The sequence below is a fragment of the Lachnellula hyalina genome, assembly GCF_007821495.1.
Source record: "Lachnellula hyalina strain CBS 185.66 chromosome Unknown contig00001, whole genome shotgun sequence".
Taxonomy (NCBI): Eukaryota; Fungi; Ascomycota; class Leotiomycetes; order Helotiales; family Lachnaceae; genus Lachnellula; species Lachnellula hyalina.
The window spans coordinates 111,945-134,082 of NW_022157115.1; the positions used below are offsets into that span (position 1 = coordinate 111,945).

The 22,138-nt window shown below is 48.2% G+C and overlaps 6 protein-coding genes across 6 annotated transcripts; 3 read left to right on the plus strand and 3 right to left on the minus strand.

Annotated features, from left to right (window-relative positions):
* Positions 1-1,312: 1,312 nt before the first annotated feature.
* On the minus strand, positions 1,313-2,673 carry LHYA1_G000034 (Uncharacterized protein; the record flags this gene model as incomplete). Its single annotated transcript, XM_031145028.1, has 4 exons — positions 1,313-1,385; positions 1,429-1,798; positions 1,942-2,340; positions 2,451-2,673. Coding segments are annotated over 4 exons (1,065 nt in total), but the record flags the coding sequence as incomplete, so codon positions are not given.
* A 4,752-nt stretch (positions 2,674-7,425) lies between these two features.
* LHYA1_G000035 (uncharacterized protein) lies at positions 7,426-8,437 on the plus strand (the record flags this gene model as incomplete). Its single annotated transcript, XM_031145029.1, has 3 exons — positions 7,426-7,633; positions 7,774-8,215; positions 8,284-8,437. Coding segments are annotated over 3 exons (804 nt in total), but the record flags the coding sequence as incomplete, so codon positions are not given.
* Positions 8,438-9,006: 569 nt separating this feature from the next.
* On the minus strand, positions 9,007-10,551 carry cctM (FAD-dependent monooxygenase; the record flags this gene model as incomplete). The annotated part of the gene is made up of 6 exons (XM_031145030.1): positions 9,007-9,323; positions 9,378-9,656; positions 9,717-9,953; positions 10,153-10,357; positions 10,408-10,445; positions 10,506-10,551. The coding sequence occupies 6 exons, from the start codon at positions 10,549-10,551 to the stop codon at positions 9,007-9,009; spliced, it is 1,122 nt and encodes a 373-aa protein (XP_031009912.1).
* A 2,239-nt stretch (positions 10,552-12,790) lies between these two features.
* On the plus strand, positions 12,791-13,571 carry LAE1_6 (Secondary metabolism regulator LAE1; the record flags this gene model as incomplete). Its single annotated transcript, XM_031145031.1, has 3 exons — positions 12,791-12,835; positions 12,955-13,184; positions 13,232-13,571. The coding sequence occupies 3 exons, from the start codon at positions 12,791-12,793 to the stop codon at positions 13,569-13,571; spliced, it is 615 nt and encodes a 204-aa protein (XP_031009911.1).
* Positions 13,572-14,364: 793 nt separating this feature from the next.
* On the plus strand, positions 14,365-15,187 carry LHYA1_G000038 (uncharacterized protein; the record flags this gene model as incomplete). Its single annotated transcript, XM_031145032.1, has 2 exons — positions 14,365-14,514; positions 14,564-15,187. The coding sequence occupies 2 exons, from the start codon at positions 14,365-14,367 to the stop codon at positions 15,185-15,187; spliced, it is 774 nt and encodes a 257-aa protein (XP_031009904.1).
* Positions 15,188-16,015: 828 nt separating this feature from the next.
* Positions 16,016-21,315, minus strand: LHYA1_G000039 (uncharacterized protein; the record flags this gene model as incomplete). The annotated part of the gene is made up of 2 exons (XM_031145033.1): positions 16,016-17,125; positions 17,173-21,315. Coding segments are annotated over 2 exons (5,253 nt in total), but the record flags the coding sequence as incomplete, so codon positions are not given.
* Positions 21,316-22,138: the final 823 nt, after the last annotated feature.

Genomic DNA, 22,138 nt, shown 5'->3' on the forward strand with positions numbered 1-22,138 from the left:
AGCTGAAAGTTGACGATCCAACGATCAGGGTGGTAGCTGATGGGCAGACGGTGGTCAGGAAGCTAGTAGAGACAGACTCAATGGCAACAACAGTGGCGTTAGAGAATGGAGCGCTGGTTGCAATAGTCGTCTGGACTGGGACAGTCGTCAGGATTGGGCAAGTATTAGTACCAGCTGTTAAGCTGAAAGTTGACGATCCAACGACCAGGGTGGTAGCTGATGGGCAGACGGTGATCAGAAAGCTAGTGGAAACAGACGCCACGGTGGTTATCTTGTGTAACTATGTCAGCATTCGAGTTCCCTGCTTTGGCTCTGAGATCATGTACTTACTACGGTATTCGGTACAACGACAGTGTTAGTCCCATTGACAAGAGCAGTGACGGTATTTGGTACAACGACAGTGTTAGTCCCATTCACAAGAGCAGTGACGGTATTTGCCGTGGTTGAGTTTGCAAAGACAGTTGCGGTTGCTGTGCTCGTTATGTTTTGCGTTGCTGTTGTTGTTAGGTTCGAAGACAAAGTGCCAGGTGTCGTCTGGTTCTTAGGCGAAAAAGTGCTGGTTGTCGTCTGGTTCAAAGACACAGTGCTGGATGTTGTCTGATTCAAAGACAAAGTGCTAGATGTCGTCTGGTTGCTGGATGTCGTCTGGCTCAAAGTGCTGGATGAATTGGAGGGGCTCCCGCTCGAGGTTGAAGCCGACGACGTGGTGGTCAGATTCGTAGCTTGACGCCCAGCAATAGGATTCGCTATGCTGGTGACCGCAAGAATTGCGACGGCGAAACTTCGAGTGAACAGCATGATGAATCTGGGTAGAGACTTTGTGAAAGTGATTTGTGGTAGGCGAGTGCTCAACGAGTGACTGAAAACGTATATTGTGAAGGGGAAAGAAAGGAGACGGGGAATTTCCAGAGAGAAATGTGTTCTTTAATAGTGCCATCATTACATCACGACTTAGTGGGAGTGGGAAAACGATACAAATTCTCTCAAATATTCGTCATTCCTAAGAGGTTGTTGTGTAGAGGGATGTAGAGGGATTCGCTACCATAGCTATCACAATCACTAGCTCGCTGCCATACCGTTTTCGATCAGCACCATCAAAACTGGATTGATGCCGGTTTTTACCCTAATGCTTGTTCCAAAAACTCCTCGAAAGACGAAACGACACACAAATTTAGGATCGGTATGGTTTGTAGCCAAGACTCAGTAACTCCCTTTTCCGTTCTTAAATACATCTTTTATGCAACTGCTGCAAGCGTGTATTTCAGTACTCATTCAGAACGAACAGACAACCCTCAAGATATCGTACAAACGTCATGCAACAGTTCATGCATACGCTATCTATCTTCTGGACCGCCAGAAAGAAAACCGACTCGAGTGCGGTGGCTCTAGAGTTCAAATTAGTCTTCATCCGCTTAGACAAGAATCAACGAGAGACAAACGTAGGGTAGCTTGGGTATCACAACTCCCAGGACGGCCAGAAAATTTATGGTGAAGTACGTTAGGTCGTAGTGCGTGTAGTGTGTGCTCAACAGAAACAGAACAATTGGTACGCTGAGAAGAAATTTCTTCGCCGGAGTGTACTGAGCTCCATTATCGATTTGTTCCCACATATTCAAATTATCGTATGCGCCAGCGTTAAACTCGAAAGGCACACCGCGTACCCAATGAAACATTAGAAATGAGCCGAACATATAAGAGATGTTCGTCAACGTCCATGACGTTTCCTGTGAAACGCCAGGGATGATGTCAAAAAGTATTTTGAGGCAGGCGATCAACACCAAATGTATCGTCCAGGCACCTACAAGCGTATAGATAGTATGTTAGTAAAGACAGTGAAAATAAACGTTTGAGCCATAAAGGTTGTTGGAAGGTCAAGATACTACCGTGCCTCCAAACTCGGCATCTCTATTTGGGAATCATAATTGTTCGGGAGTGGCTGACCTTTTGCGTTCACCCAGTCTGCATTCAGATTTGGCAGTGCGGCCTGATCACTCATATGCTCTATTGTTTCCGGCGGCTCTTGATATAACAAACTACTCGACCGCCGCCGCCTCCCGGTCTTTTGCTCGCTCATTGCTAGATATGGAGCGCCGGGGCGGGGAGGGTTGGAGCTCGCGTCGTAGGAGACGGTGCGAGGGAGGAGGATTGGAGACGACAGTTTGGCGGTAGTTCTATTTGAAGGAGCGATAGCGACGGTTGGAGATGCTCGGTCGAGCGGGTTTGTGTGGGCTGGCGTCGAGAAGGGCCGGATATCGTATGTAACCAACCGTATATGGTTGTAGCACCTTAGGAAAGGGTTGAGCAATAGACGGACAACCTTGGGGCCCAGTGGTGGTGGTGCTAGAAAACGCGAATGTTAGCACCGGTCAACTGTTAAGTTCTATCAGCAGAACCCGGATGGTGAGGTAGTGAGGTGTTGAGAGATCGAGCTCTGCATAAGTGCTTCGTACTGCTTGGTTGCCTGCCCTGCCCTCCTTGCCTGCTACCCTTGCGGGAGATGGAGTGGTCTGGTCTGGTCTGATCTGTCTCGTCCCAGACTGGCGAAGCTCCGGGACAGAAGTGGAGGAGGAGCTGCTGCTGCTTACCTCTAAAGCTGATGTGGATGTGGATGTGGATGTTGATGTTGAGAGAGTCTTGTCCCGGCAGCTGGCTATTGCTATGGGTAATCCTGCTCCTGCTGAACGGGGGGTGGATTGGAATACTGTATGAGGTGTGATGCTGTGGTGGTTGAGGTTCATCTAGACACCCTGCACTGCACTGCACTGCCTAGGTATGTATCTCCACTTTCGATATTCAGTCGTGGCCCTGCCCTGCGGCTCTGCAGCACTGTACAGTAATGGTAATTACTGTACGGTACCAACATCCACATCCCGGCACAAAAGACAGCAAGCGGAAGAACAAACCGCATCCGCCCAGAAAATTAAGAAAATTACTGTACGGATACGGAGCACCACCACCACCACCACCACCAAATTCGTTAAATTTATTACCTATCCTACTGTGATCTTTTCGATTTTATGCTGCAATGATCAACCCTTCCCTTCCCTTCCCTTCCCCATCTCCATCGCCATTTCTTGTGGTGGGCTAGCTGGCCTCATGATTCCCTCGCCAACGCTTTTTCTGACACTCTCTTCATTGCTGTACTATACACAGTAGTCGTCAACGTACTTTACACATTCTTTGATCGCATACAGTACTTACTGCCACGCACGCACACCCAACTCCCTTCACGTTTGCAAAAGGACTCCGGGACATTCGCGTCACCAGCTAGCTAACTTGTCTAGGCCACGCCATCCGAAATCCTGGCTGTTAACGAGAACCCTCACGGTTGTTATCTCGCTCACCACTTAGAGCATAAGCAAAGATGGACGTGGACGAGCAAGCAGATTCCAGAACATTGGGTGTGGGAAGAAAGCGCGACTTTTCAGATGCCACTCCGCAGTATCGAGAAACTGCACAGGACTACGATTCTTCAGACAATGAGGAGTTGCAGAGATCACGAAAGCGAGCAAAGTTCACTTCATCACTGCCTGTCGAGTCCATCGCTTCGAATCCCTTGCTTTCAAATGGTCAAGACGACAGCCTTCAGGCGTCTGAGACCAATATTGTTAGGGGTGATAAACCTGCAAATGACTCAAAGGTTGCCAGCACTGCAGCAGAGATGTCTCGTGCATCTCCAGTTGGTCAGACTGAGCATCCTAGAGTCGTTGAAGTAGTATTACCTTCACCTATCAGCGAGGAATGCGAGGGTTCTCGAGTACCTGAAGAGTCTATCGAGCCTGCCCCCAACCCCCCGGTGCAGCTCTCGTACGCAGCGGAAGCAATGGGAGGACTGGTATCGTCTCCTTGCGATTCAACCACGCCTTCCCTCTCCCAAGTTGATCCAAAGAACGATTACATGACTGGTTGGAATAGGGGCGTTCAAAGCGGACTTCGTACATCCTTCGCTGCTAAGAGTCGGCCGCCTTCCCAAAACCAGGAACTTAGCATTGGATACAAGTCGCAGTCCAGCCTTCTTCCCAATGCGCCTCGGGGTAGTGCTCAAATCCGACATCATAAAGAAGATGGCTCTGAGGAGGATCCTGAAGATTTTATGAACAGTTCCGATCTTGGAAACGATTCAATGCTACAGGCTCGTGAGAAGAGGTCCAACTCAACGTCATTCGTACCACTCTCCAAAGAACAACGAGCAAATCTCCCTCTGGCCGAGCGGCAGGCTTACAAGACTGCTCACAAGCTTCGTATGAAAGCTTTGAGACTGCAGACCTTCCAAGATCATACCGCGCAAGCTGAAATAGCTCTCTCCCGGGAAAAGGGATGGCCCATATCCCATAGTGCGAAGTCTTTAGAGATGATTAACAAAGGCAAAACATTTTATGCTCGGGATGTCGAAAAGCCCCTGGAATATACGAACGGCTTCGGCACCTTCACATTGTCTCCGATATGGGATGACGAAGGTAAGCCAATCAAGCTTCAAGATTTCTCATTCAATCGATTTGCTCCCGCCTTTATCAAGCAGAATTTAGACAAAGCCTCCGGTTTGAATAGGCACGACCTCGATTTGGCGTTTCGTATCTATTGTAAGAAGGGCTTCTACAGACACCTCGGAGCAAAATGCCAGCCGCTTATGGACACAATCAATGCTGACGATGCTTTGACCTTGGAACAAGCTTTGAAGCTCGGCTGTTTCCGTGATCACAGCTCCGAGGCACCATTGGATAATGTGGTGAATCCACAAGGTCACGTTCCTTCATCTGGTGGAGACCAGACATGGCGAAACCGAGGAGTTGAGAGCGAAGCTTCTAAAGCCACGATACCATCCTCCAATTCGTTCGTTATTCTCTCCAGCATAGACAAGAAGAAGCTTCCTCCTTCTGAACTTGCCAGGTATAAAAAGGAGTTGGAAGAGCACCAGCGGCCAGGAAGGGAAGCCGCTGTCCTTTCAGCCACCAAAGCCACTCTAGAGGCAGATCAAATCATCAAGTTCGTGGGTAAATGGCCTTTACCGGATAAATACCAATCCGTCTCAGACAACATAGCCCGAGGCAATACATACTACCCTCGAGAACCCAAAAGATTGTTACCATATAAGAAAAGTGGAAAGAGTTTCAAGATAGCCCAGATCTTTGATGACAAAGGTTTGCCTATCAAAGCCCAGGACTTTTCCTTCAACACCTTTTCAGTCGCTTTCTTAAAGCAAAATCAGCAGCAGGATAAATTCGACAGCGTGACCCTGCGCCATCTCAAGGGAGCTTTTGGTTTTTACTGCGGCATCTTCTACCAGGATCACATAGCGCATGGTCTTCTGCAAACAGCCGAGGCCCATGATGCCATAACCTTGAGCGAGGCAGTGAAACGTGCCCGACAACCTTCTCATACTTCAAAGCCGCATAAAGCTGACGCACCACCACTACTTACCAAACCTAGTGAGCGACCTCCATCGGCAGCAGGAGAGGCAAGGCAGACAGACTCCCCCAATAATGAAAATAACTCTCTGAAGGAGATGGAGTCCCAGGTTCATCGAAATCTAGGTGCTGCTTCGATGAATCAACATAGTGGTATCCAGGCGACCTCTGAACCAAGTGGAGATAACGCTCGAATGGTGACTTCAAAGCTGTCGATTCACGAGGCTAGAAAGGTGCAGCAACAGCCCTTGTCGAGCAGCTTGACAAAGACAACTGTACCCAGCCAGTCGAACCACAAATTACAACGCTCACCGGTACCCGTATCTTATGATAATGATATCGAGATGAGTAACGCTATACCGTTGCCATTTGCAGATGCGGAAAATGGAAAAGAAGCTCTCAGGATATTCAATACGGTCGACAACATCAGGCTTCAACGGAAGTATTTCCCATCTGTCGACAATAATTTGGCTCGATGCCTTGCTTGCGCCGGCGTTGGTCATGGCTCAGATAGCTGCCCTGCGCTTGAGTGTACTATTTGCGGCATGAGTGGTAATCACTCAAATTTCACATGTCCACAGAATATCAGGTGCTACAAGTGTCGCCAACGCGGACATCAGACCGCTTCATGTCCAGAAAAACTCTTGCCAAGCAAATCTGAAGCCACTCCGTGCGATATCTGTGGGGTAAGGGATCACTTAGAAGTTGCTTGTCATTTTATTTGGCGTAGCTTTACCTCCGGGCATGATGTTAAGCAGGTCCAAGATATTCCTATTCATTGCTATACGTGTGGCGGCAGTGGTCATTATGGAACAGAGTGTGGAATCCTCGCACGTCCATTGCTATCAGGCAGTGTAACATGGTCACGGTCAAACGTCCAGAGATATGTTGATCATTCCAGCAAATCTAGGGCATTGTCTGCAGGCATTGATTATTCTATCAATATGTCTAAGAAGCAATTCAACATCAAGGGCATGGGTGGTTCGGCTGACCCTTATACGATTGACGACAGCGAGGAAGACGGCGAATTCATTCGTCCAAAAGTCAATAATTCTATGGCTGATCGGGGACACATTCGTTTTGGAAAGACTTCGCAAGGCAATTATTCCACATCCAGCGACATCACGAATCGCACGAGCAATCCCAGGTGGAGACCCCACACGGGATTTGGTGGTGGCTATGATGATGACTACGCTCCTTTCCCGATGCCAAATAGCGGATCTAGTTCGTATCATCAGCCGGGGGGTTACAGCTCCCACAATTCAGTTGGCCAACGTCCAAGTCAAGTGAACGCAGGCAATGCTGAGCATAGTTATAAGCTACGATCAACATCAAAGCCGGCAGCAGCCTCTATTGTAAAGAGCAAGCCGAAGCCCAGGAAGAAGAAGGACAAGAAGGCGAAGAAGGGTTCAGGGAGTGGCAACTGATGCTGCTTTTGATGATTCTTTCGCTCCCCTCTGATACACTGTCACGGCATAACTTCTATGATAATGGGGAGCTTTACTTGAGGAAGGAGGAATGGGGGCATTGAGGGATTGTAGGATTATGATGATTTATGAGCCTATGAAGTTTGCGGTTCTTTGTACTAAAACTGCACCGATTAGAGCAGGATGGAACATTATAAGAGTACAATTGCATGATAAAGAGATACCCATATTGATTTGCTCTCTGTGACTTAGTTAATTAAACTTGATCTTCGGTCGCCTTGAAATGATGCGTCAAAGTCGCTTAGCATCTAATTTACTAGATAGGTATATTGCCTATCGAGCTCCACAAGAAAATTCATGATGGAAGTAGGGGGGGTAAGAGATTTAGAGATAGAGGTGAGGGAACCGCTTTGGGGCTGGAATGAGCAAGTGCTCAAAACGTCATTACCAAGCGGCTTATTAACCTCCAACAGCCTAAAGCGGTTGACAAAAGAAACATCTACAAGTATTCGTTTACAAACCTACATTTTTAAGGCTTACTAAAGGTGAAAGCCCAAACTCAGAGCTACTAGTCAAAAATGGCAGAGTAAGTGACTTCTTCGTTCTCGATACCCCGCATCAAAGTATATCAGAGTACCCAACTGACTCAATATACCATCAGTCTTCTAGAATTAGGAGAGAAACTCACCACCAAAGGTCCCCACAAGATCGAAGCCACACCCCGCAGAGTACGCGGTTTGTTGGGCGGGCAATACGTCTTCGATACGCTTGAAGCCAAATATGTCTGGGAGCATCCATACTGTCTGTTTCCTCTCCATTTCATTCCCAATTCCGGATCTGATCTGCCTGCCTGCCTGCCTGCCTGCCTGCCGTTACCTTTGACTAAGCTCTAGATGTCCCAAAGCACCTTGCTTCCACATATAACTAACCTCAAGTTCTAGATCCTTACTTCTACATTCCCCTCTCCGCCTTCCCGCCCGGCGTCCTCACCAAAACCGCGCCCGAGACCAAAAAATGCTACTGGTTAGGCACCCTCACCTCAAGCACCTCGTCTACCTCCCGCGTCCTGGCATTCGATCCATCCGGCCCGCTGGAAAACCTCGTGCGTATCGAAGTCTCGGCTCTCGATGCATGGTTCGTGGAGGATGAGAAGCAGCTGGGACCCCACCCAAAGGACCCCTATAAAAGGGTGGAGTGTATCCCTTCTTCCCGAGAAGTGAGGATCGAGGTTGCCGGAACGGTTGTGGCGCGGAGTAGCCAGAATGTGTTTTTGTACGAGACGATGTTGAGGACGAGGTATTATGTTAGTGCGGTGGGGGTGGAGTATGGGTATTTGAGACCTAGTGAGATGGAGAGCTTTTGTCCGTATAAAGGAATGGCGAAGTATGAATTTAGAAGTCTTGATCTTATTTTAATGATTGGATTATTATGCTAACGTAGAAATACTGTAGTTATTACCATCTTGTTGTTGATGGGAAGGAGATCAAAGATGCGATTTGGTATTATAAATATCCGACTGCGGAAAGCGCCTTAGTAGCTAAACGTTTGTGCTTTTATAATGAGAAGGTCGATGTGTTTATTGATGGTGTGAAGGAAGAAAAGTAGGTAGGGAGCGCGGAGGGGGTATGTCACGGGACTAAAACTGCAATATGGGATAAACACCTCGATGCGTTGATAAATAAGATCCAATTGTGACTCTAAGCTAGAGATTTGAGCTTATCATTGCGAAATATATACCTACCAAGGCATGTCCTGAACAGGAACACGTAAGGGTCTAGGCGGCTCCGAGAAGTATTTTATCTTCTGAACCCAGCACTTGCCATATCTTCTACATACATACACCACCACCCACCCTCGGAAATATCCAATATCGCACTTGATAATTCATTGCCTTGTATTCACGAACTACCTCTAGCGTTCAGGCGGTAGTATACGGTGAGTACTATATTGAACTCGAACATACTTTCTTAGTATGCTCGACCAAACTCGCTTCGAAGTATCTGTAAATCAAAATTATTTGATTATGAGTCTATGGAAAATACTTCTCTATGCCCGCCGAAAATATGAATCAACGCAGAATGCTATGGCCGTAACCCTCATCAAGTCATAACCTACCAAATCAAGCAAGCAAAATCAGAAACCTCAAATCCCTCAAAACTATTCGCAACAGACTCTTATGTCTCTTTGCCGCCGTTCGTCGCCTGCTTCGTAACCTCGGCTTCCTCTTCATCCTTGGCAGCCTGTTCTTCCTTAGACAACTTGGCTAATCCGCCAGTAAACAAATCTGATTGCATCATGGTTTTCCAATCGTGCACTGCATTGGTATTCTCATGCGATTGTAGTACAGCCTCATGTCCTCGAGGCCAGAGCTCAACTTCGTAGCGCTTGACGGCAGCAGCTAACTCCTCGGGTGTATGTTCCTTCATCTCGCGGAGATGGACTAGGAAATCTGCTGCGTCGGTAATAGCATTGTTGAGGCCTTGGCCACGATCTATACCAGCTATTAGTCTTCTGAATAGAACGCGGAATTATGTTATGGGCTTACGAAAGGTCATTGGATGTGCGGCATCACCGGCTAGTGTGACCAACCCACCCTTAGAATCCCAAGGCTTTGTTGGCCAGTAGGCCAGCCTGTTGTGCCACACCTTTGTTCCCTCTGGAATCGTCCTGAAGACCTCGTTGAACGGAAAACCGAAGTTTTTGCCGCGCTCGTACATGGCCGGCAGTACGTTATCGCCTGCTAAGCCAGTCGGCTCATCGGACCGCCAGGTCTGCATCAGCATCCAAGTCCATTCCCCTGGGTCTTCTGCAGTACAGTCGTGAACTACAATATAATTTGTCAGCACGTTCTGGGATAGTTCTACATAAGGCTGAGTAAACTTACTACTCATCCAAGTGAAAGTGCCGTCTGGGTGGAAGGATATGGTATATCGAGGGTGGAGTGCACGTAAAGCAATGGCTGCATCACGGCCGAGCTTCGTAATAGTGACACTGGCGACGCATGGAGATTGAAGGAGTGCTGCCTCTTCTGGGCCAAGCAAGAACTCTCGAGTAATCGAATGAGCTCCTTCTGCGCCGATGAGAAGGTTACCCGTTTCTGTTGTTCCATCCTCGAAAGTTACTGTAACACTGTTTTCACCTGTCTCGACGTGCTTGATACGTTTTCCCCACTAGTCAACAGTGGTTAATATCGGTTCTTGGGATCGGATGGGAGTTTTAGTCCCTTGCCTTTATGTCAATATCTTTAGATATCATCTCAAGCCACTTTTTCCTTTTGAGACGAAGACTCCATGGTGCTGGCAGATTCTTCAAAAGCTTACCCGTCTGTCCATGGTGGACTGGCATAACACTCGTTTCGGACGGTTTGTAGCTAGGGTCTGTCTGCACAGTCGGAACGAGACTCCGGAGCTCTTCGGTGAGGCACTCATCAAGTCGAGATTGTGCCCAATAAATGCCAAAGTTCCAGTCCCTTGGGCGTTGCTGCAGGTTTGCATCCTGCTCGAAGACGGTGCAGGGGATTCCGACCTGAGACCTTTAGTTGTAAAGTCACTACGGTTTGTGCTACCAGTACTCACCTGCTTGAGGACTTGACCAAAGAGTAGACCCGCAGATCCTGTACAGTACAGTAGCATTTAGACAATGTCAAGCGACTGTACGATATCATGCAACTTACCGGAGCCAATGATGAGCACTCGGAGGGGCTTTGCTTCAGAACCCATCTCAAGATCTTGAAACGAGCGGCAAATGGTATGGACTCGGAAACGGGTTTAGATTTAATTGGGAGGAGGAACAAGCTTTCTCTGGGGTTCACTTGATGTTGCAATATGGGATGACGTTGCGGGGGTGATCAATAACTGTGCTTTGTACTCCTTGTTTTGAAGTAGTATTGGTAAGAGGAGATTGTCACACCTACTGGAGACATAATCTGAAGTCTACTCAGACGGTGATAACCTACTCTAACTTCACTGGTCATCGCTTTCAGTGGATTGTTCTGCATAGCCGGTGGCAAAGCACCCTCCCCTAAGCCAGGAACTGTCCTACCTGTGCATAGTGAAGTGCAGTCTTGGGAAATGCGGGACAAAACTCGGGCCAACCGTTTTTTGACCGCCGCAAGGAGGGGTTGAAAGACGGGGATTGGGTCCTGGCGGGTACCCCGCTGCATGTACGAAGAAATGAAAGAAGCAAAGACATATGCACAGTACTTGCTCGAAGGGTCGTTTCGGTGAAAGGCTGAAAGCCACTGCAGAATCTCCATGCAGGTGACCGGACCTGATCACTTATGGAATATGTCTTTCGCATCTTTCGAGTCCATGTATGGCAATGATCCTTTACACCCTAAAACGGAAGGCCCTATACCGGTAGGCCCTATACCGGTAGTTGTAAATGACAATTGACTGGTTAGATGCCCTTGTGGTGCCGTGGCAGGCCGTCACAATACTTACGGAGCATGGCGGGGTACTTGTACCGTACTTACAGTAAGTCTGACGGGCACCTACAAGTAGTAGGTAAAATCCCTAGCTATCCGATGGTCAAGGAGATGGACGATCTGCGAAGTTTGGAACTTTTGCATTCGTGTTCGTGTCCCAGCCGTCGCGTGGCATTGCATTGAACTGTACGTACCTTCGTACGGGGTTTAGGGGTTTAGGGGTGCGCTAAGGGTGTCTCAGGCGGAAAAGCCGCCGCTAACCAAGCACAGACATATAACAGGCCCACCACGGCACTGGTGCAGACCCGACACTTGCTATACACGCTGCAGAGTCTGGGCTTGGCTCATAGGAAACCAAAAGGAAACCTGCTGCCACGATTCTCAAGAGGGCATTACTGCTGGGAAAGACGATTTATGATAGACGCCGCCATCTAGCCAATCAAAGAATTACCGGTTTGGGGCATTCCCGGTTCGGTTTGTAACAAAAGCCGAAGGTGCACGCAAGTTTATGACACGGCCGGCAATCAGTGCGTGGGATCTCTTCCGCGGTCCCCGCGCGCTGACAGCTTGCTCTTTACTTGAAGAGGCTACCATGAACTTTGACACTTGACATTCTCATATACCCATAAAAATAGCATCGTTTGACTGTCGTGTAATGTCGTATGGTCAGGGCTTCTATCATCCGTCGCACAACTCTTCCAACGAGCTTTGAATTTGCATGCTTCGGTTGGTCGTTTGCTGGTAGAGATAATGGCTTCACCTCCCGAGGCTTCCACATCAGCAAGCGGGTCGGGATCAAATGCAGGCAACACCGTTCCAGTAGTGAGCCCAAAGGTAATGATAATCTACCAGAGATAAACGAATATCCAGGTTTCTGACTATCCAAAGGATGAAGAAGAAGTGGGCCCAGAGGTTGCGGACGAGGAAGAAGAATTGGCTTTTGACGGAGATTCCACCTATGGCGCATACTCAGATGCAACTGACACAGGTAAGTTACCTTTTTGGAAGAATAATAAACCACTTCTGATATGATCAGAAGTGGTTTATTACTCTAGACATATTTTGAGGGTGGATTGCTCCTTAAAGACATGCCTTAACTACCGTGGGGCATTATTTCGACTTCATATTTGACCATGCCAGGCAATACTGACTCCGAGGTCTTGACCTACAGCCTCTCTCACATCGAGTATTATGAAATTTCGTGAAGAAAATGGGAGAACTTACCATTCCTTCGGTAGAGTGACCCACTCCCCACCGGTTGGATTTGAAAATGCTAACTTGCTGTAGGCTCAACTGACCATGTAAGTGGTCAAAACTCGGATTCTCAATTGTAATTCTTGGATGCACCCATTAGAAGCAGTCCACAGCTTGAAATAATATCCAAATATGATACTAACATAAATTTTGTTCTTGTAGTGGGGCCCAAACGATGAGCAGGCAAAATATCAGCAAGACATCAGGTTTGTGTCAACACGACTACAATTCTGTGCAATTTCTTACTTTGCCTTTGTAGTCATCACTTTTGGTCAATGATGCTTCGGGGAGAGCTTTATGAGGCTCCGGTGAAAAACCCACACGTAAGTACCTGCCTTGATAGATGAGTTCATGCTCGGACTAAAACCACACTGCAGCGCATATTAGACGTCGGTACTGGAACAGGGGCGTGGGTAATGTATGGACATTTCTGACCCCCTAGAAAAACGATTCTAACATTCAAAGCGACGTCGCAGAAAAACACCCAGAAGCAGATGTGAAAGGCATAGACGTTTCTCCGATTCAACCCACATGGGTACCACCTAATGCCAGGTTTGAACTAGATGACTATAATTTGGAGTGGCAAGACATAGACAAATACGATTTGATCCATCAGCGAGAACTTCTCGGCTCAATCCCAGACTGGCCCAAATTCTACAGGGAATGTTTCAAGTAGGTTCAATATACTTGTTTCGGGTTTGTGTATTGACACCACCTAGAGCGCTCAAACCAGGCGGATGGATAGACTGCTCCGAGCCCGGTCTGTACTTCGAGTCATTCTATGACACTCTCGGCGAAGACCATGCCTACAAAACATGGGGAACCGCAATGTTCGAAGCTGGAAACAAGGCAGGACTGAGTTTTGACGTTGCTCCATATATGAAGGGGTGGCTGGAGGACGCGGGGTTTATCAATGTCCGCGAAAGGAAATTTTGCTGTACGATTGGCAAATGGTCAAAAGATCCCTGGGAAAGGGAGGTTGGTGTGTGGGAGCAATTAAGGCTTGACGCTGGATGCCAAGATTTTTGCGAAAGAAGATTTATGAACGAACTGGGGTAAGGCCATGTGATAGAACACGTCCGAAGACTTGTTCGCACGCTAATTGACAACAGTTGGCGAGCGGAAGAGGTTACAGTCTTTTGTGCGCGGATGAGGACTGCACTCAAGAACAATAGACTGTTGGCTCATCACTGGTTGTAAGCTTGACAGTATACGAAGGCAGGGTGGTTTTGAATGCTGACAGGGTATAGTCACTTCGTCGTGGCGCAAAAGCCTTTGGAATAATGCCACCAAAGAGGCGTGTAGAACAAGATACCGTGGAAAGAGGTAAACCGCTTACTGATGCTCACAGGAAATTCAACAATGACTATGTGGGAACCCTTGAAAGTAATATAGTGATTCGAGAAGGCAAGCAAACATACCCGTAGCTGAAAATATAGTCTCCATACGATCCAGTCATGGGAATCACTAGATTCTGCAGCCATTGAGACGAATGCTACGAGCCACAACATAATGTATTGAAAATTCAAATGATCCGATTGAGCACTTGCTCGGCTATGAAGCATGAAGGTTGGCCGGAGTTTTTGAAAGAAAGAAGAAGTGATGTTTTTAGTTTCACACCAAAACATGACCATATACCTAGCTCTTAGATAGTGCATTCACTTTTGGTATGAACCGGCCACCCGACTTTATCAGACCAATCCGAAGCTTCAATTCGCAAGCTGTAGAATTGATATGAGACGAGACTCTAAACATGCGAATCGTCCATCCAGCACTGGATACGATAGCGAAATATATCAACCTCGGCGGGCATCTGATCAATGCTACAATCCCCTTCTAGGCCGTTGAGACCATGGCTTTTCGATCACCCAGTGCGCTAAATCTAGCCAGTCGTACCGTTCACGTCAAGATATATCCAACCGTGAGAAGTTTTGCGGAGCGTCGAGAAGTCCTACGAGTGCTTGAGCAGTTCGGTGAGGTGGCCATGTTCCGTTCATTCAAGGTACGTGAACCAACTGTAGGAAATCTCTCAAATGACTGATTAAGTGTAGTATCACCCTTCGATGCCTGTTCCCAATGCCTTCCTTACATTATTCAACACCGAATCTGCAGCCACCAAAGCACTCAACCAGAGCCCAATTCGCTACAGATTGATGCCCGTATCTTCCGAACCAGACGCCCCGCCCCTTGACTCTACTGTCGAGGAGTCTGACGCCTCCAAGCAAAGCCCCGAGGACGAGAAGATCTTCGAGCTACACGTCTCAACTACCACTTTCGACCATGATAAATACCTCAATAGCCCAGCTAGCAACCCACTACACGGCCCCTACCAACCCGTCAGCCCTGCAACGTCATACATTGCTTCGTCTTTGGATGAAGTTATACCCCCTTCGCTCTGGGCCCCTGGATTGAAAGACTGGGAGACAGACGGCTTCCGCGTGACTGATAGAGAAACCCCGGACTCTGAAGCCCTGTCACAGCAAGGAGATCTCTCCTTAGAAGGGACCGGGAAAGCGTCTTCAAATAGAAGGACAAGTATCGAATGGAAGGTTTCCCAGCGGGAACGGAAGAGACTGCAGATGGCCATACCTGAGATCATGAAAGGACTGAGACCTATGAAGGAAGCATATGAGAAGAGACAACAATCAAATACGCAAGCTTCGCAGAACGGGTAGAAAGGGCTTTGAAGTCTTGAAGGAGACCCAATTTATCAAAAGGATGAGTAAACGGCTCGTCACGCCTTGCTTCGATTGGACGAAGTACAGTGGGTAATAGAAGGCATTGTGCGAGAGACATACGCAGGGTATCTTGGGTTCAAATGTCCCAGCAGAGCAGACTCGTGGTACACTGACCCAAATCAGAGTTGCTTCTGGAGAAGAATCATGTACCGAAGGCTAATGTGATTCTTTGGATAGACTGCAAAATCACACTCGGTAGTTCGAGGCCTATCATACAATGCATATGTCCTATAAGGCACCGTGTTTCAAGCTCGTGTAGATGTATTTGCGAGTACTAACAAATGTAATGCCACGTTAACTTATTTCAGTTAGCCAAATGCCTAGGTGTAGTGCCGAAGTACATATAGAGGAATCCATTAGCAACGGCAATGACGGAGAAACCGACATATTAATGTGCATACTTCCTCTGGCGTGAATTGCGGAAGGGCAGATGGAGAATGAAGAATGAAGAGTGTCAAGATATCAAGCCCTGAAGACCATTCACCAACCTCTGTGACCATAAGTTTTGGCAAACAATATTTCATTGCGAGGGTTTCTAGGTTATATCCATCTGCACTTCGATTTTCCAGCATACATTCATCGTTCCAACACGGCTCACACTACTCGCCCAGTACCATCTTTCAAAGCCTGCTCCAATTTAATCCGTTTCCTGCAACCCTTTTCTCGCACCCACCGTTTCCAGACGCTGTCTATTACCACCAAACTACTCCCTCTGAGACTCCGGCCGAGTCTCGTCCAGCTGGCCCTCGCGTTCCTCAGCCCGGTTTACTCTTGTATTGTGGACTTGCGCCGTCTGTCTCCCTTTCCCGCCGACGACAACATCTCACGATGACCACCAAGATCACCACTTTCTGATTGGCTGCCCCCCTTATCGCTTCTCCGGCTTTCTCTGCTATTTCCACGGCTTAAATTCCTCCGTACATTGTGCCTGACTTGAACCTCGGTCTCTTTGAGCCTGTCCCGTGCATTCTCCAGAGCTAGTAAATTCGGATGTCTTGCTTCCAAACTCTGCTCGTCAATTAAACGGTTCTTCTGACGGATCTCGCTCCACCGACTGAGTCCTCCCATCTCGAGCAAGCACATTCGTCTTGTAGAATGGGTCGGATTGCCAATGATGACTGGTCGCCAGGGCTCTTCTTGGTCGACAAGCCCCTCTGCTGCTCTGGCAGCAGATACTCGACGTGCAACTCGCCATTGACTCATTTCCTCAGACTTAGAGTCGGGAACAATTTGCACTTCTTTGAAACGAGTAAGGACACCTAAAAGTAAAATTGAGAGTACCAGCAGGATTCCGGCCATGACACCTGTTGCAGCTTGGGCACCAAGTTGTCGCTCTGCGACACCGCCCACACCCGTAGCCACCGCTGCCAGCAAGTATCCAAGGCCTTGTGTGATCGCAAATGCAGCGGCTACTCGAGGGAAGGACGAATAGTTGGTCCGTTTACTCGCAGTCATGTCAGCTGATTTGCCCCGTGGACGACCTGTCATGCCTGGCTGAAGATCTGAGGTATCGAAAGTTTCCATGATGATGCCATGGCATTCAGCCATGGCGAGATTGGATAGGAAGCCTATGAGAGCCGCAAATATGATTGGTAGAGCGATTGGAATTGGTGGCCCGTTGGACGAGAGCGTGTACGCCAATCCGGCAAACGGAAGTACCAAGATGAAAATCGCACGACGAACTAAGTGGGAAGACCAGTAGACCCTCTTGTCGAACGTATCATCGTCTGTAGTTCCATGTTTTCGTGAGCGACTGAATAGTGATCCGCTCTGAAAGGGGATGGCGAGCATCGCCCCAACCGGAACAGAAGTAACAGCCAAGCCAACTAAGGGGGATTTAAGCCTGTAGTATTTGGACATCAACGAGCCAAGTAGCTGCGAAATGTCAGCCTGGGTTGCCAAATTTGAGATCTTGCACTTACCAAAATGATCAATACGATTTGTGCATACATCCAAGCAACATACAAAGACATGACAAGGAAACCAGGTTGATGAAGCATTTTTAGGGACAGCACTACACCTGCATGAAACTCCTCGCCCCACCACTTGGGTCCTGTCTGTGCCATATGCATCTTGACTTCACCTCTTGCTAGTCTGCGCGAAACATCGGTTCCATTCTTTACTTCAGTGACTGACCTCCGGTATGCCGAGCGTCGGACTTCTGGCGTGAGGATGTTGAGAAGCAAAACAAGAGCAATGATGATAATGCTGATATAGAAACCCCACGTCGGGTCCAATGTATTGATTATCACGGCCCCGACCATGAAGCCGACACCAATGGACCCCATTGCAGACCATGTCCACAGCCCTAGCCAAATTCCCATCCCACCACCATGACGTCTCACATCAAATTCATCGACAACTTCCTGGTGCGGTTTCGCACTTTGTAGCGACGCTCCAAAAAGATCCGTAAGTGTTGACTTGAAGTTCATATCAGCGAACCCGAGACAGAACCCCATCAGTGCTCGGGAGAGTATCAACCCGACACGCCACCTGTAAACATATGGCGACCGAAACTGGCCAACCGCAATTGCTTGCGGGAACAGCAAGGGCATTGCAAGCGACATGGCGCCAAGTATATATGGCTTTCGGCCATGAAGAAGAGGAAGTGGCCAGAAGAAGAAAGTGGGGATAGCTAAAGCGATGAGGAAGAACACATTCCCCAGAACGGTATAGTGATGGAAGTCTACAATGTAGTACTGAATTGCAGGAACCTCTCCAGCGTAGATCCCGATAATAATTCCCACAAGTGCTGTACTGATACATGCCACAGCAGCAGAGAATCGTTTTCGGGCGGTTGACCAATCACGAGCAATTGTCGGCCTCCTGTGGGACCTAGCTAAACTAAATCCTTTCTGCTCCCGGAGACTGACGTGAGATTTCCCACGAAGATCGTGGAGATCTTTGTAGCGGTGTCTGGGCGTATCTGTTTGGGGCAAGTCGGGATCTGGCCTATCTCTCAGTTCGATAGCCTCTGTGACTTGACCTTCGTTATGCTTGCCTGCGCTGTGCTCGCGAGCGCCATACCCAGTCGAGAAATCAATCTCCTCGCCATTTGACAGGGTTCCATCAAAGCTGTGGGCATAAGAGGCAATTGAGCCTGGGCCGACCTTTCGCGCATCAACAGCTAGATCAGGTGCTGGAGCTTCGGCGTTTAATTTGGGGCGCGGTTCTAGGTGCTCCTGATCGATCTCTTGCCATCCTTGCGGATTTCCCTGCACCTTTTTAGCTCGTTTTCTCAAAGCCAGAGAGCTTGCTCGTGGTTGAATTGGTAAACGACGGAAAGTGTCGATATGTGAACGTACCTCTCGCCTGTTAGGTACAAACCTTTCCAACAGCCTCGCTTTGATTGTCTCATGCTCAGCCTTTGAGTGGCTCCTTTGGCAGACGTCTATGATAGAACAGCCAGTAAGTGATAGAGGACTTTGGGGTTTCCTGGCTGAAGTGACGCGTTCTAGAGGGTTTGCAAAAAGCTCGCGCTTATTTACATTGCCCACAGGGGTTCCGGGCTCAAACGTAGCATAGTTTGCCGATACTCGCTGCATATCAGGACCACCAGAGGATCGTTTCATAAAAGTTCGCTCTGGAGGAGGATCAGTTTCCGTAGGCTCAGATCCGAGATCGCCGCCCACTTGGATATTATCGCTCCTGTAATTGCTGTTGCTCTTAGCGAGAGGAACATCTAATGAGATAGACTCTTTGGAATCAGGCAGAGAATTTGGCGGATATGGAGTAGATACCCGGCCTGTGGGTGGCCATCCGGAGGGGCGATCTGTCCCGGTGGGGTTTGAGGAAACGGAGAGACTCCTAGCACGATCTACACCTTGTTTATCCTCAAATTCTTGCTGCTCCCGATGCGTTGCCTCAAAGTTGTCGCTAAGATCAGAAGTACTTGATTCAGAATAGCGCCTCAGGCTCTCATGAACACTGGGGACACTGGATCCTTCGGAGAATCCTTTTCTTTGACCTCTTAGCATCTTTACCGCGTCCTCTAAGATACCTGGCACTTTTGTAGTGTTTTCCCTGTCAGCGGCTTGGCGGGCGATGATAAGTGCCTCACTAAGGAGATTCTCAAGATCGTCGATTGTTTTTGTGAAAGCTTCTGAAGCATTTGTGGTCATCTCAGCTTTTGACCCATCGTGTTCTTCATCTGCTGTCGGGAACGACCCAAGGAACAACTCAGGTACTGGCTTCTCTGGCGCTGTTTGAGACCTGATACGTCCTGTTTCTGTGTTTTCATCTCTTCGAGATCTCGGTGGTAGAGCTGTCAACCGACACTGATAAGGTTCATCATTCAATAACAAATCCTTGAGCCAATGGACTGTGCTCTTGAGACTTGGGTTGTTCTCGTCTTGTGCTTTGGAACCCGCTCCAGGGGCTTCCAGTAAGCTAGCAGATGATATAGAACGTAGGGGACTAAGCTGACCATATGAGCGTTTACGGGAAACAGTGTTCTTTGTAGACAGCTTTTGAGACGAATTCGTATCACTGGTCTTGGAGACCAAGATACGATTCCTCGAAGATTTGCGAGTGGGTATTGCATGATACCGAGGTGACTTCCAGGAAGCTGAATACTTGAACCTGGTTTTTTCTTTCTCCGGTTCTTGTTCACCAAGAGGGAATGTTTTCAATTTGTTGGGTGATAGTGATTGTGATATCATGCTCAAATCCGCATGGGTTTCGAAGTTGGATGCATTACTGCCGATGTTGCCATATCGTCCGTTATTGGTATTAGAAGCCCTGTCTCGCTTAGGATGAGTGCTCCTTTGCGGCTTACTTGAGAGCTCATCCCTAGGATTTCTTTGAGGATCTGCTGAGCTGTTACTCGCTGATAATCCAGGAGATTCAATAATTGATTCGGTGGGTCGGGGTGAGATTGAAGGTTCGTTCTTCCACATTGCGGATTGCTGGAGATAGTCGTTCGCCGTCCGAGCGGCCTCGGACAAAGACTCAGCGACGGGATTTCGATGTGCATCAGAGGCCGTATCTTGCTCAAGTCTTGGCACGGTGTCAACGAACTCGATGACGGCCTTGAGATTCGCCGGGTCACCAGCAATGGTGGAAGGCAAAGCTTGAATTATCAATAGATCTGTTGAATCTGGACTATGGTCTGTGCTGACTTCGCTCATCTTTCTTTTCTGCGAGGACGGAGCTTGTTCTAGGTCTTCAGTTGTACTAGTCCCATCCTTCTTAGTTGCCGAGATTGAAGTTGAAGATGAAGTGCGTAGACTCTGGGGAGCGGGGTTGTCACGAGGCTGAGGACTGGTCTCAGCCAGGGTCGGTTTTGTGTCGACAGCTACAGCTTCGATGATTGAAAAACTCGTGACTTGCTGGAGAGTGGCATGTCTAGAGAAGTCTTGGAACCTGGTTCTGGCACCATCAAGCTTGGAAACATCCCCAGCGAGTCCATCAGTTATTATTTTGAGATCCTGCTGTAGATGTATGCTTTGTCCGAGGAGAGACGTAGACTGTGTGCGTCTAACTTGATTGGGTACCTCGGGACTGGTCTCGAAGCAAGTTTTGATTGAATAATCCTGCTTCCTTTTGTTTTGCAGAATCAGTCGAGGAAACTTGAATTTCTTTGGGGTTTCCTTGGGCTCCTCTGACCCTATAGACACCTTGTGGGAATGCAGAGGGCAGCAATCACATTGCTCTGCGTCGTCGATAGCAGTTGATATGTCAGCCTCGGAGCTTGAAGGACGTAGTGTAGGGTCGGTAGGCCTGCGGGATGTGCCACCGTCCATAATGGGGATGGTGCTTTGGATGAAAGCCACGCTTGCTTCCGGTAAAGATCGGGTGGATTCTCTCGCCTCGTGAAGAGCGGATTTAGCTACACTTTGTGTAGAGCCAAAATCAAAGGCATCAACAGCATCAGGGTCGTCAGAGAAGGAGTGGAAGTGGTCGTCGGATGAAAATGGGGTTCGTGGTGGGCGATGAGTGTTTCGAGAGAGCAAGAGGGATCGAATGCGGTTCGAAATGTCTTCGTTGACTGGAGAACTCCTGAGATTATCGAGACCGGTGCTGGTGATTGACGAGGTACGTCGCGACGGAGTGACCTCAGCCGGCCTTTTGGGGGAGGAAATCATCAATGAATAAAGATAGAAAGCAAAGAGGTGCTAACATCAGTAGATAGCATCTACTGAGTGAGCCGTGTAATGATGAACGGAACGTGCTAGAAAGAAGGTGGAGGTGTAGGTAAAGATGGGGATGGAGATGGAGATGAATGTGAAGAGAATGGAAATAGAGGCTTGCGAGGAGAAAAGGCATTTGATGTATATCTAAGTTTGAAAGGAAGGAACTACCTAGTTAGTAGCCCATCGCATAACTCAACCTCGATGGTCTGGGAAACGAGGCTTCTCGGAAGGAGCGACGGAGGGCATCAGTGCATCACAGCCCGTCAAAAACAGCGACAATAGGAACAGCAAAAAATATCATGCTCATTAAGAGCACTTGCTCATGGAGACTCGGCTTCACGTTAAGCTGGAGCTCATTGAAATGCACATCCACAGGTTTAGTAGAATTGCTATACGAATAATAGCATCAACGTCTTGCACCACCGAATTCGCCCTTTATTACTGTAGCCTGTACCTTTACACCCCACAGTGCTACCAATACGAATCTGATGCAACTATCCGAATACTGTTGTCATTGAGTATCAGGAGAATGATCTTGAGGTTCTGCAGAATTATGAAGTACATAAGAGATGAGGACGAGGTTGGTTCTGTAGTTGAGGCACGCCATTCCATTTCCATGCAACAACCCCTGATTGTTTCACTGACCAATCGGGATCCCTTGGATCAGCCCGTCAGACTTGTACCGCTATCGAAACCTCCCCTCCCACCCCACCTCTCGATAACAACACGACGATAATGTTAATGACATGTTCAG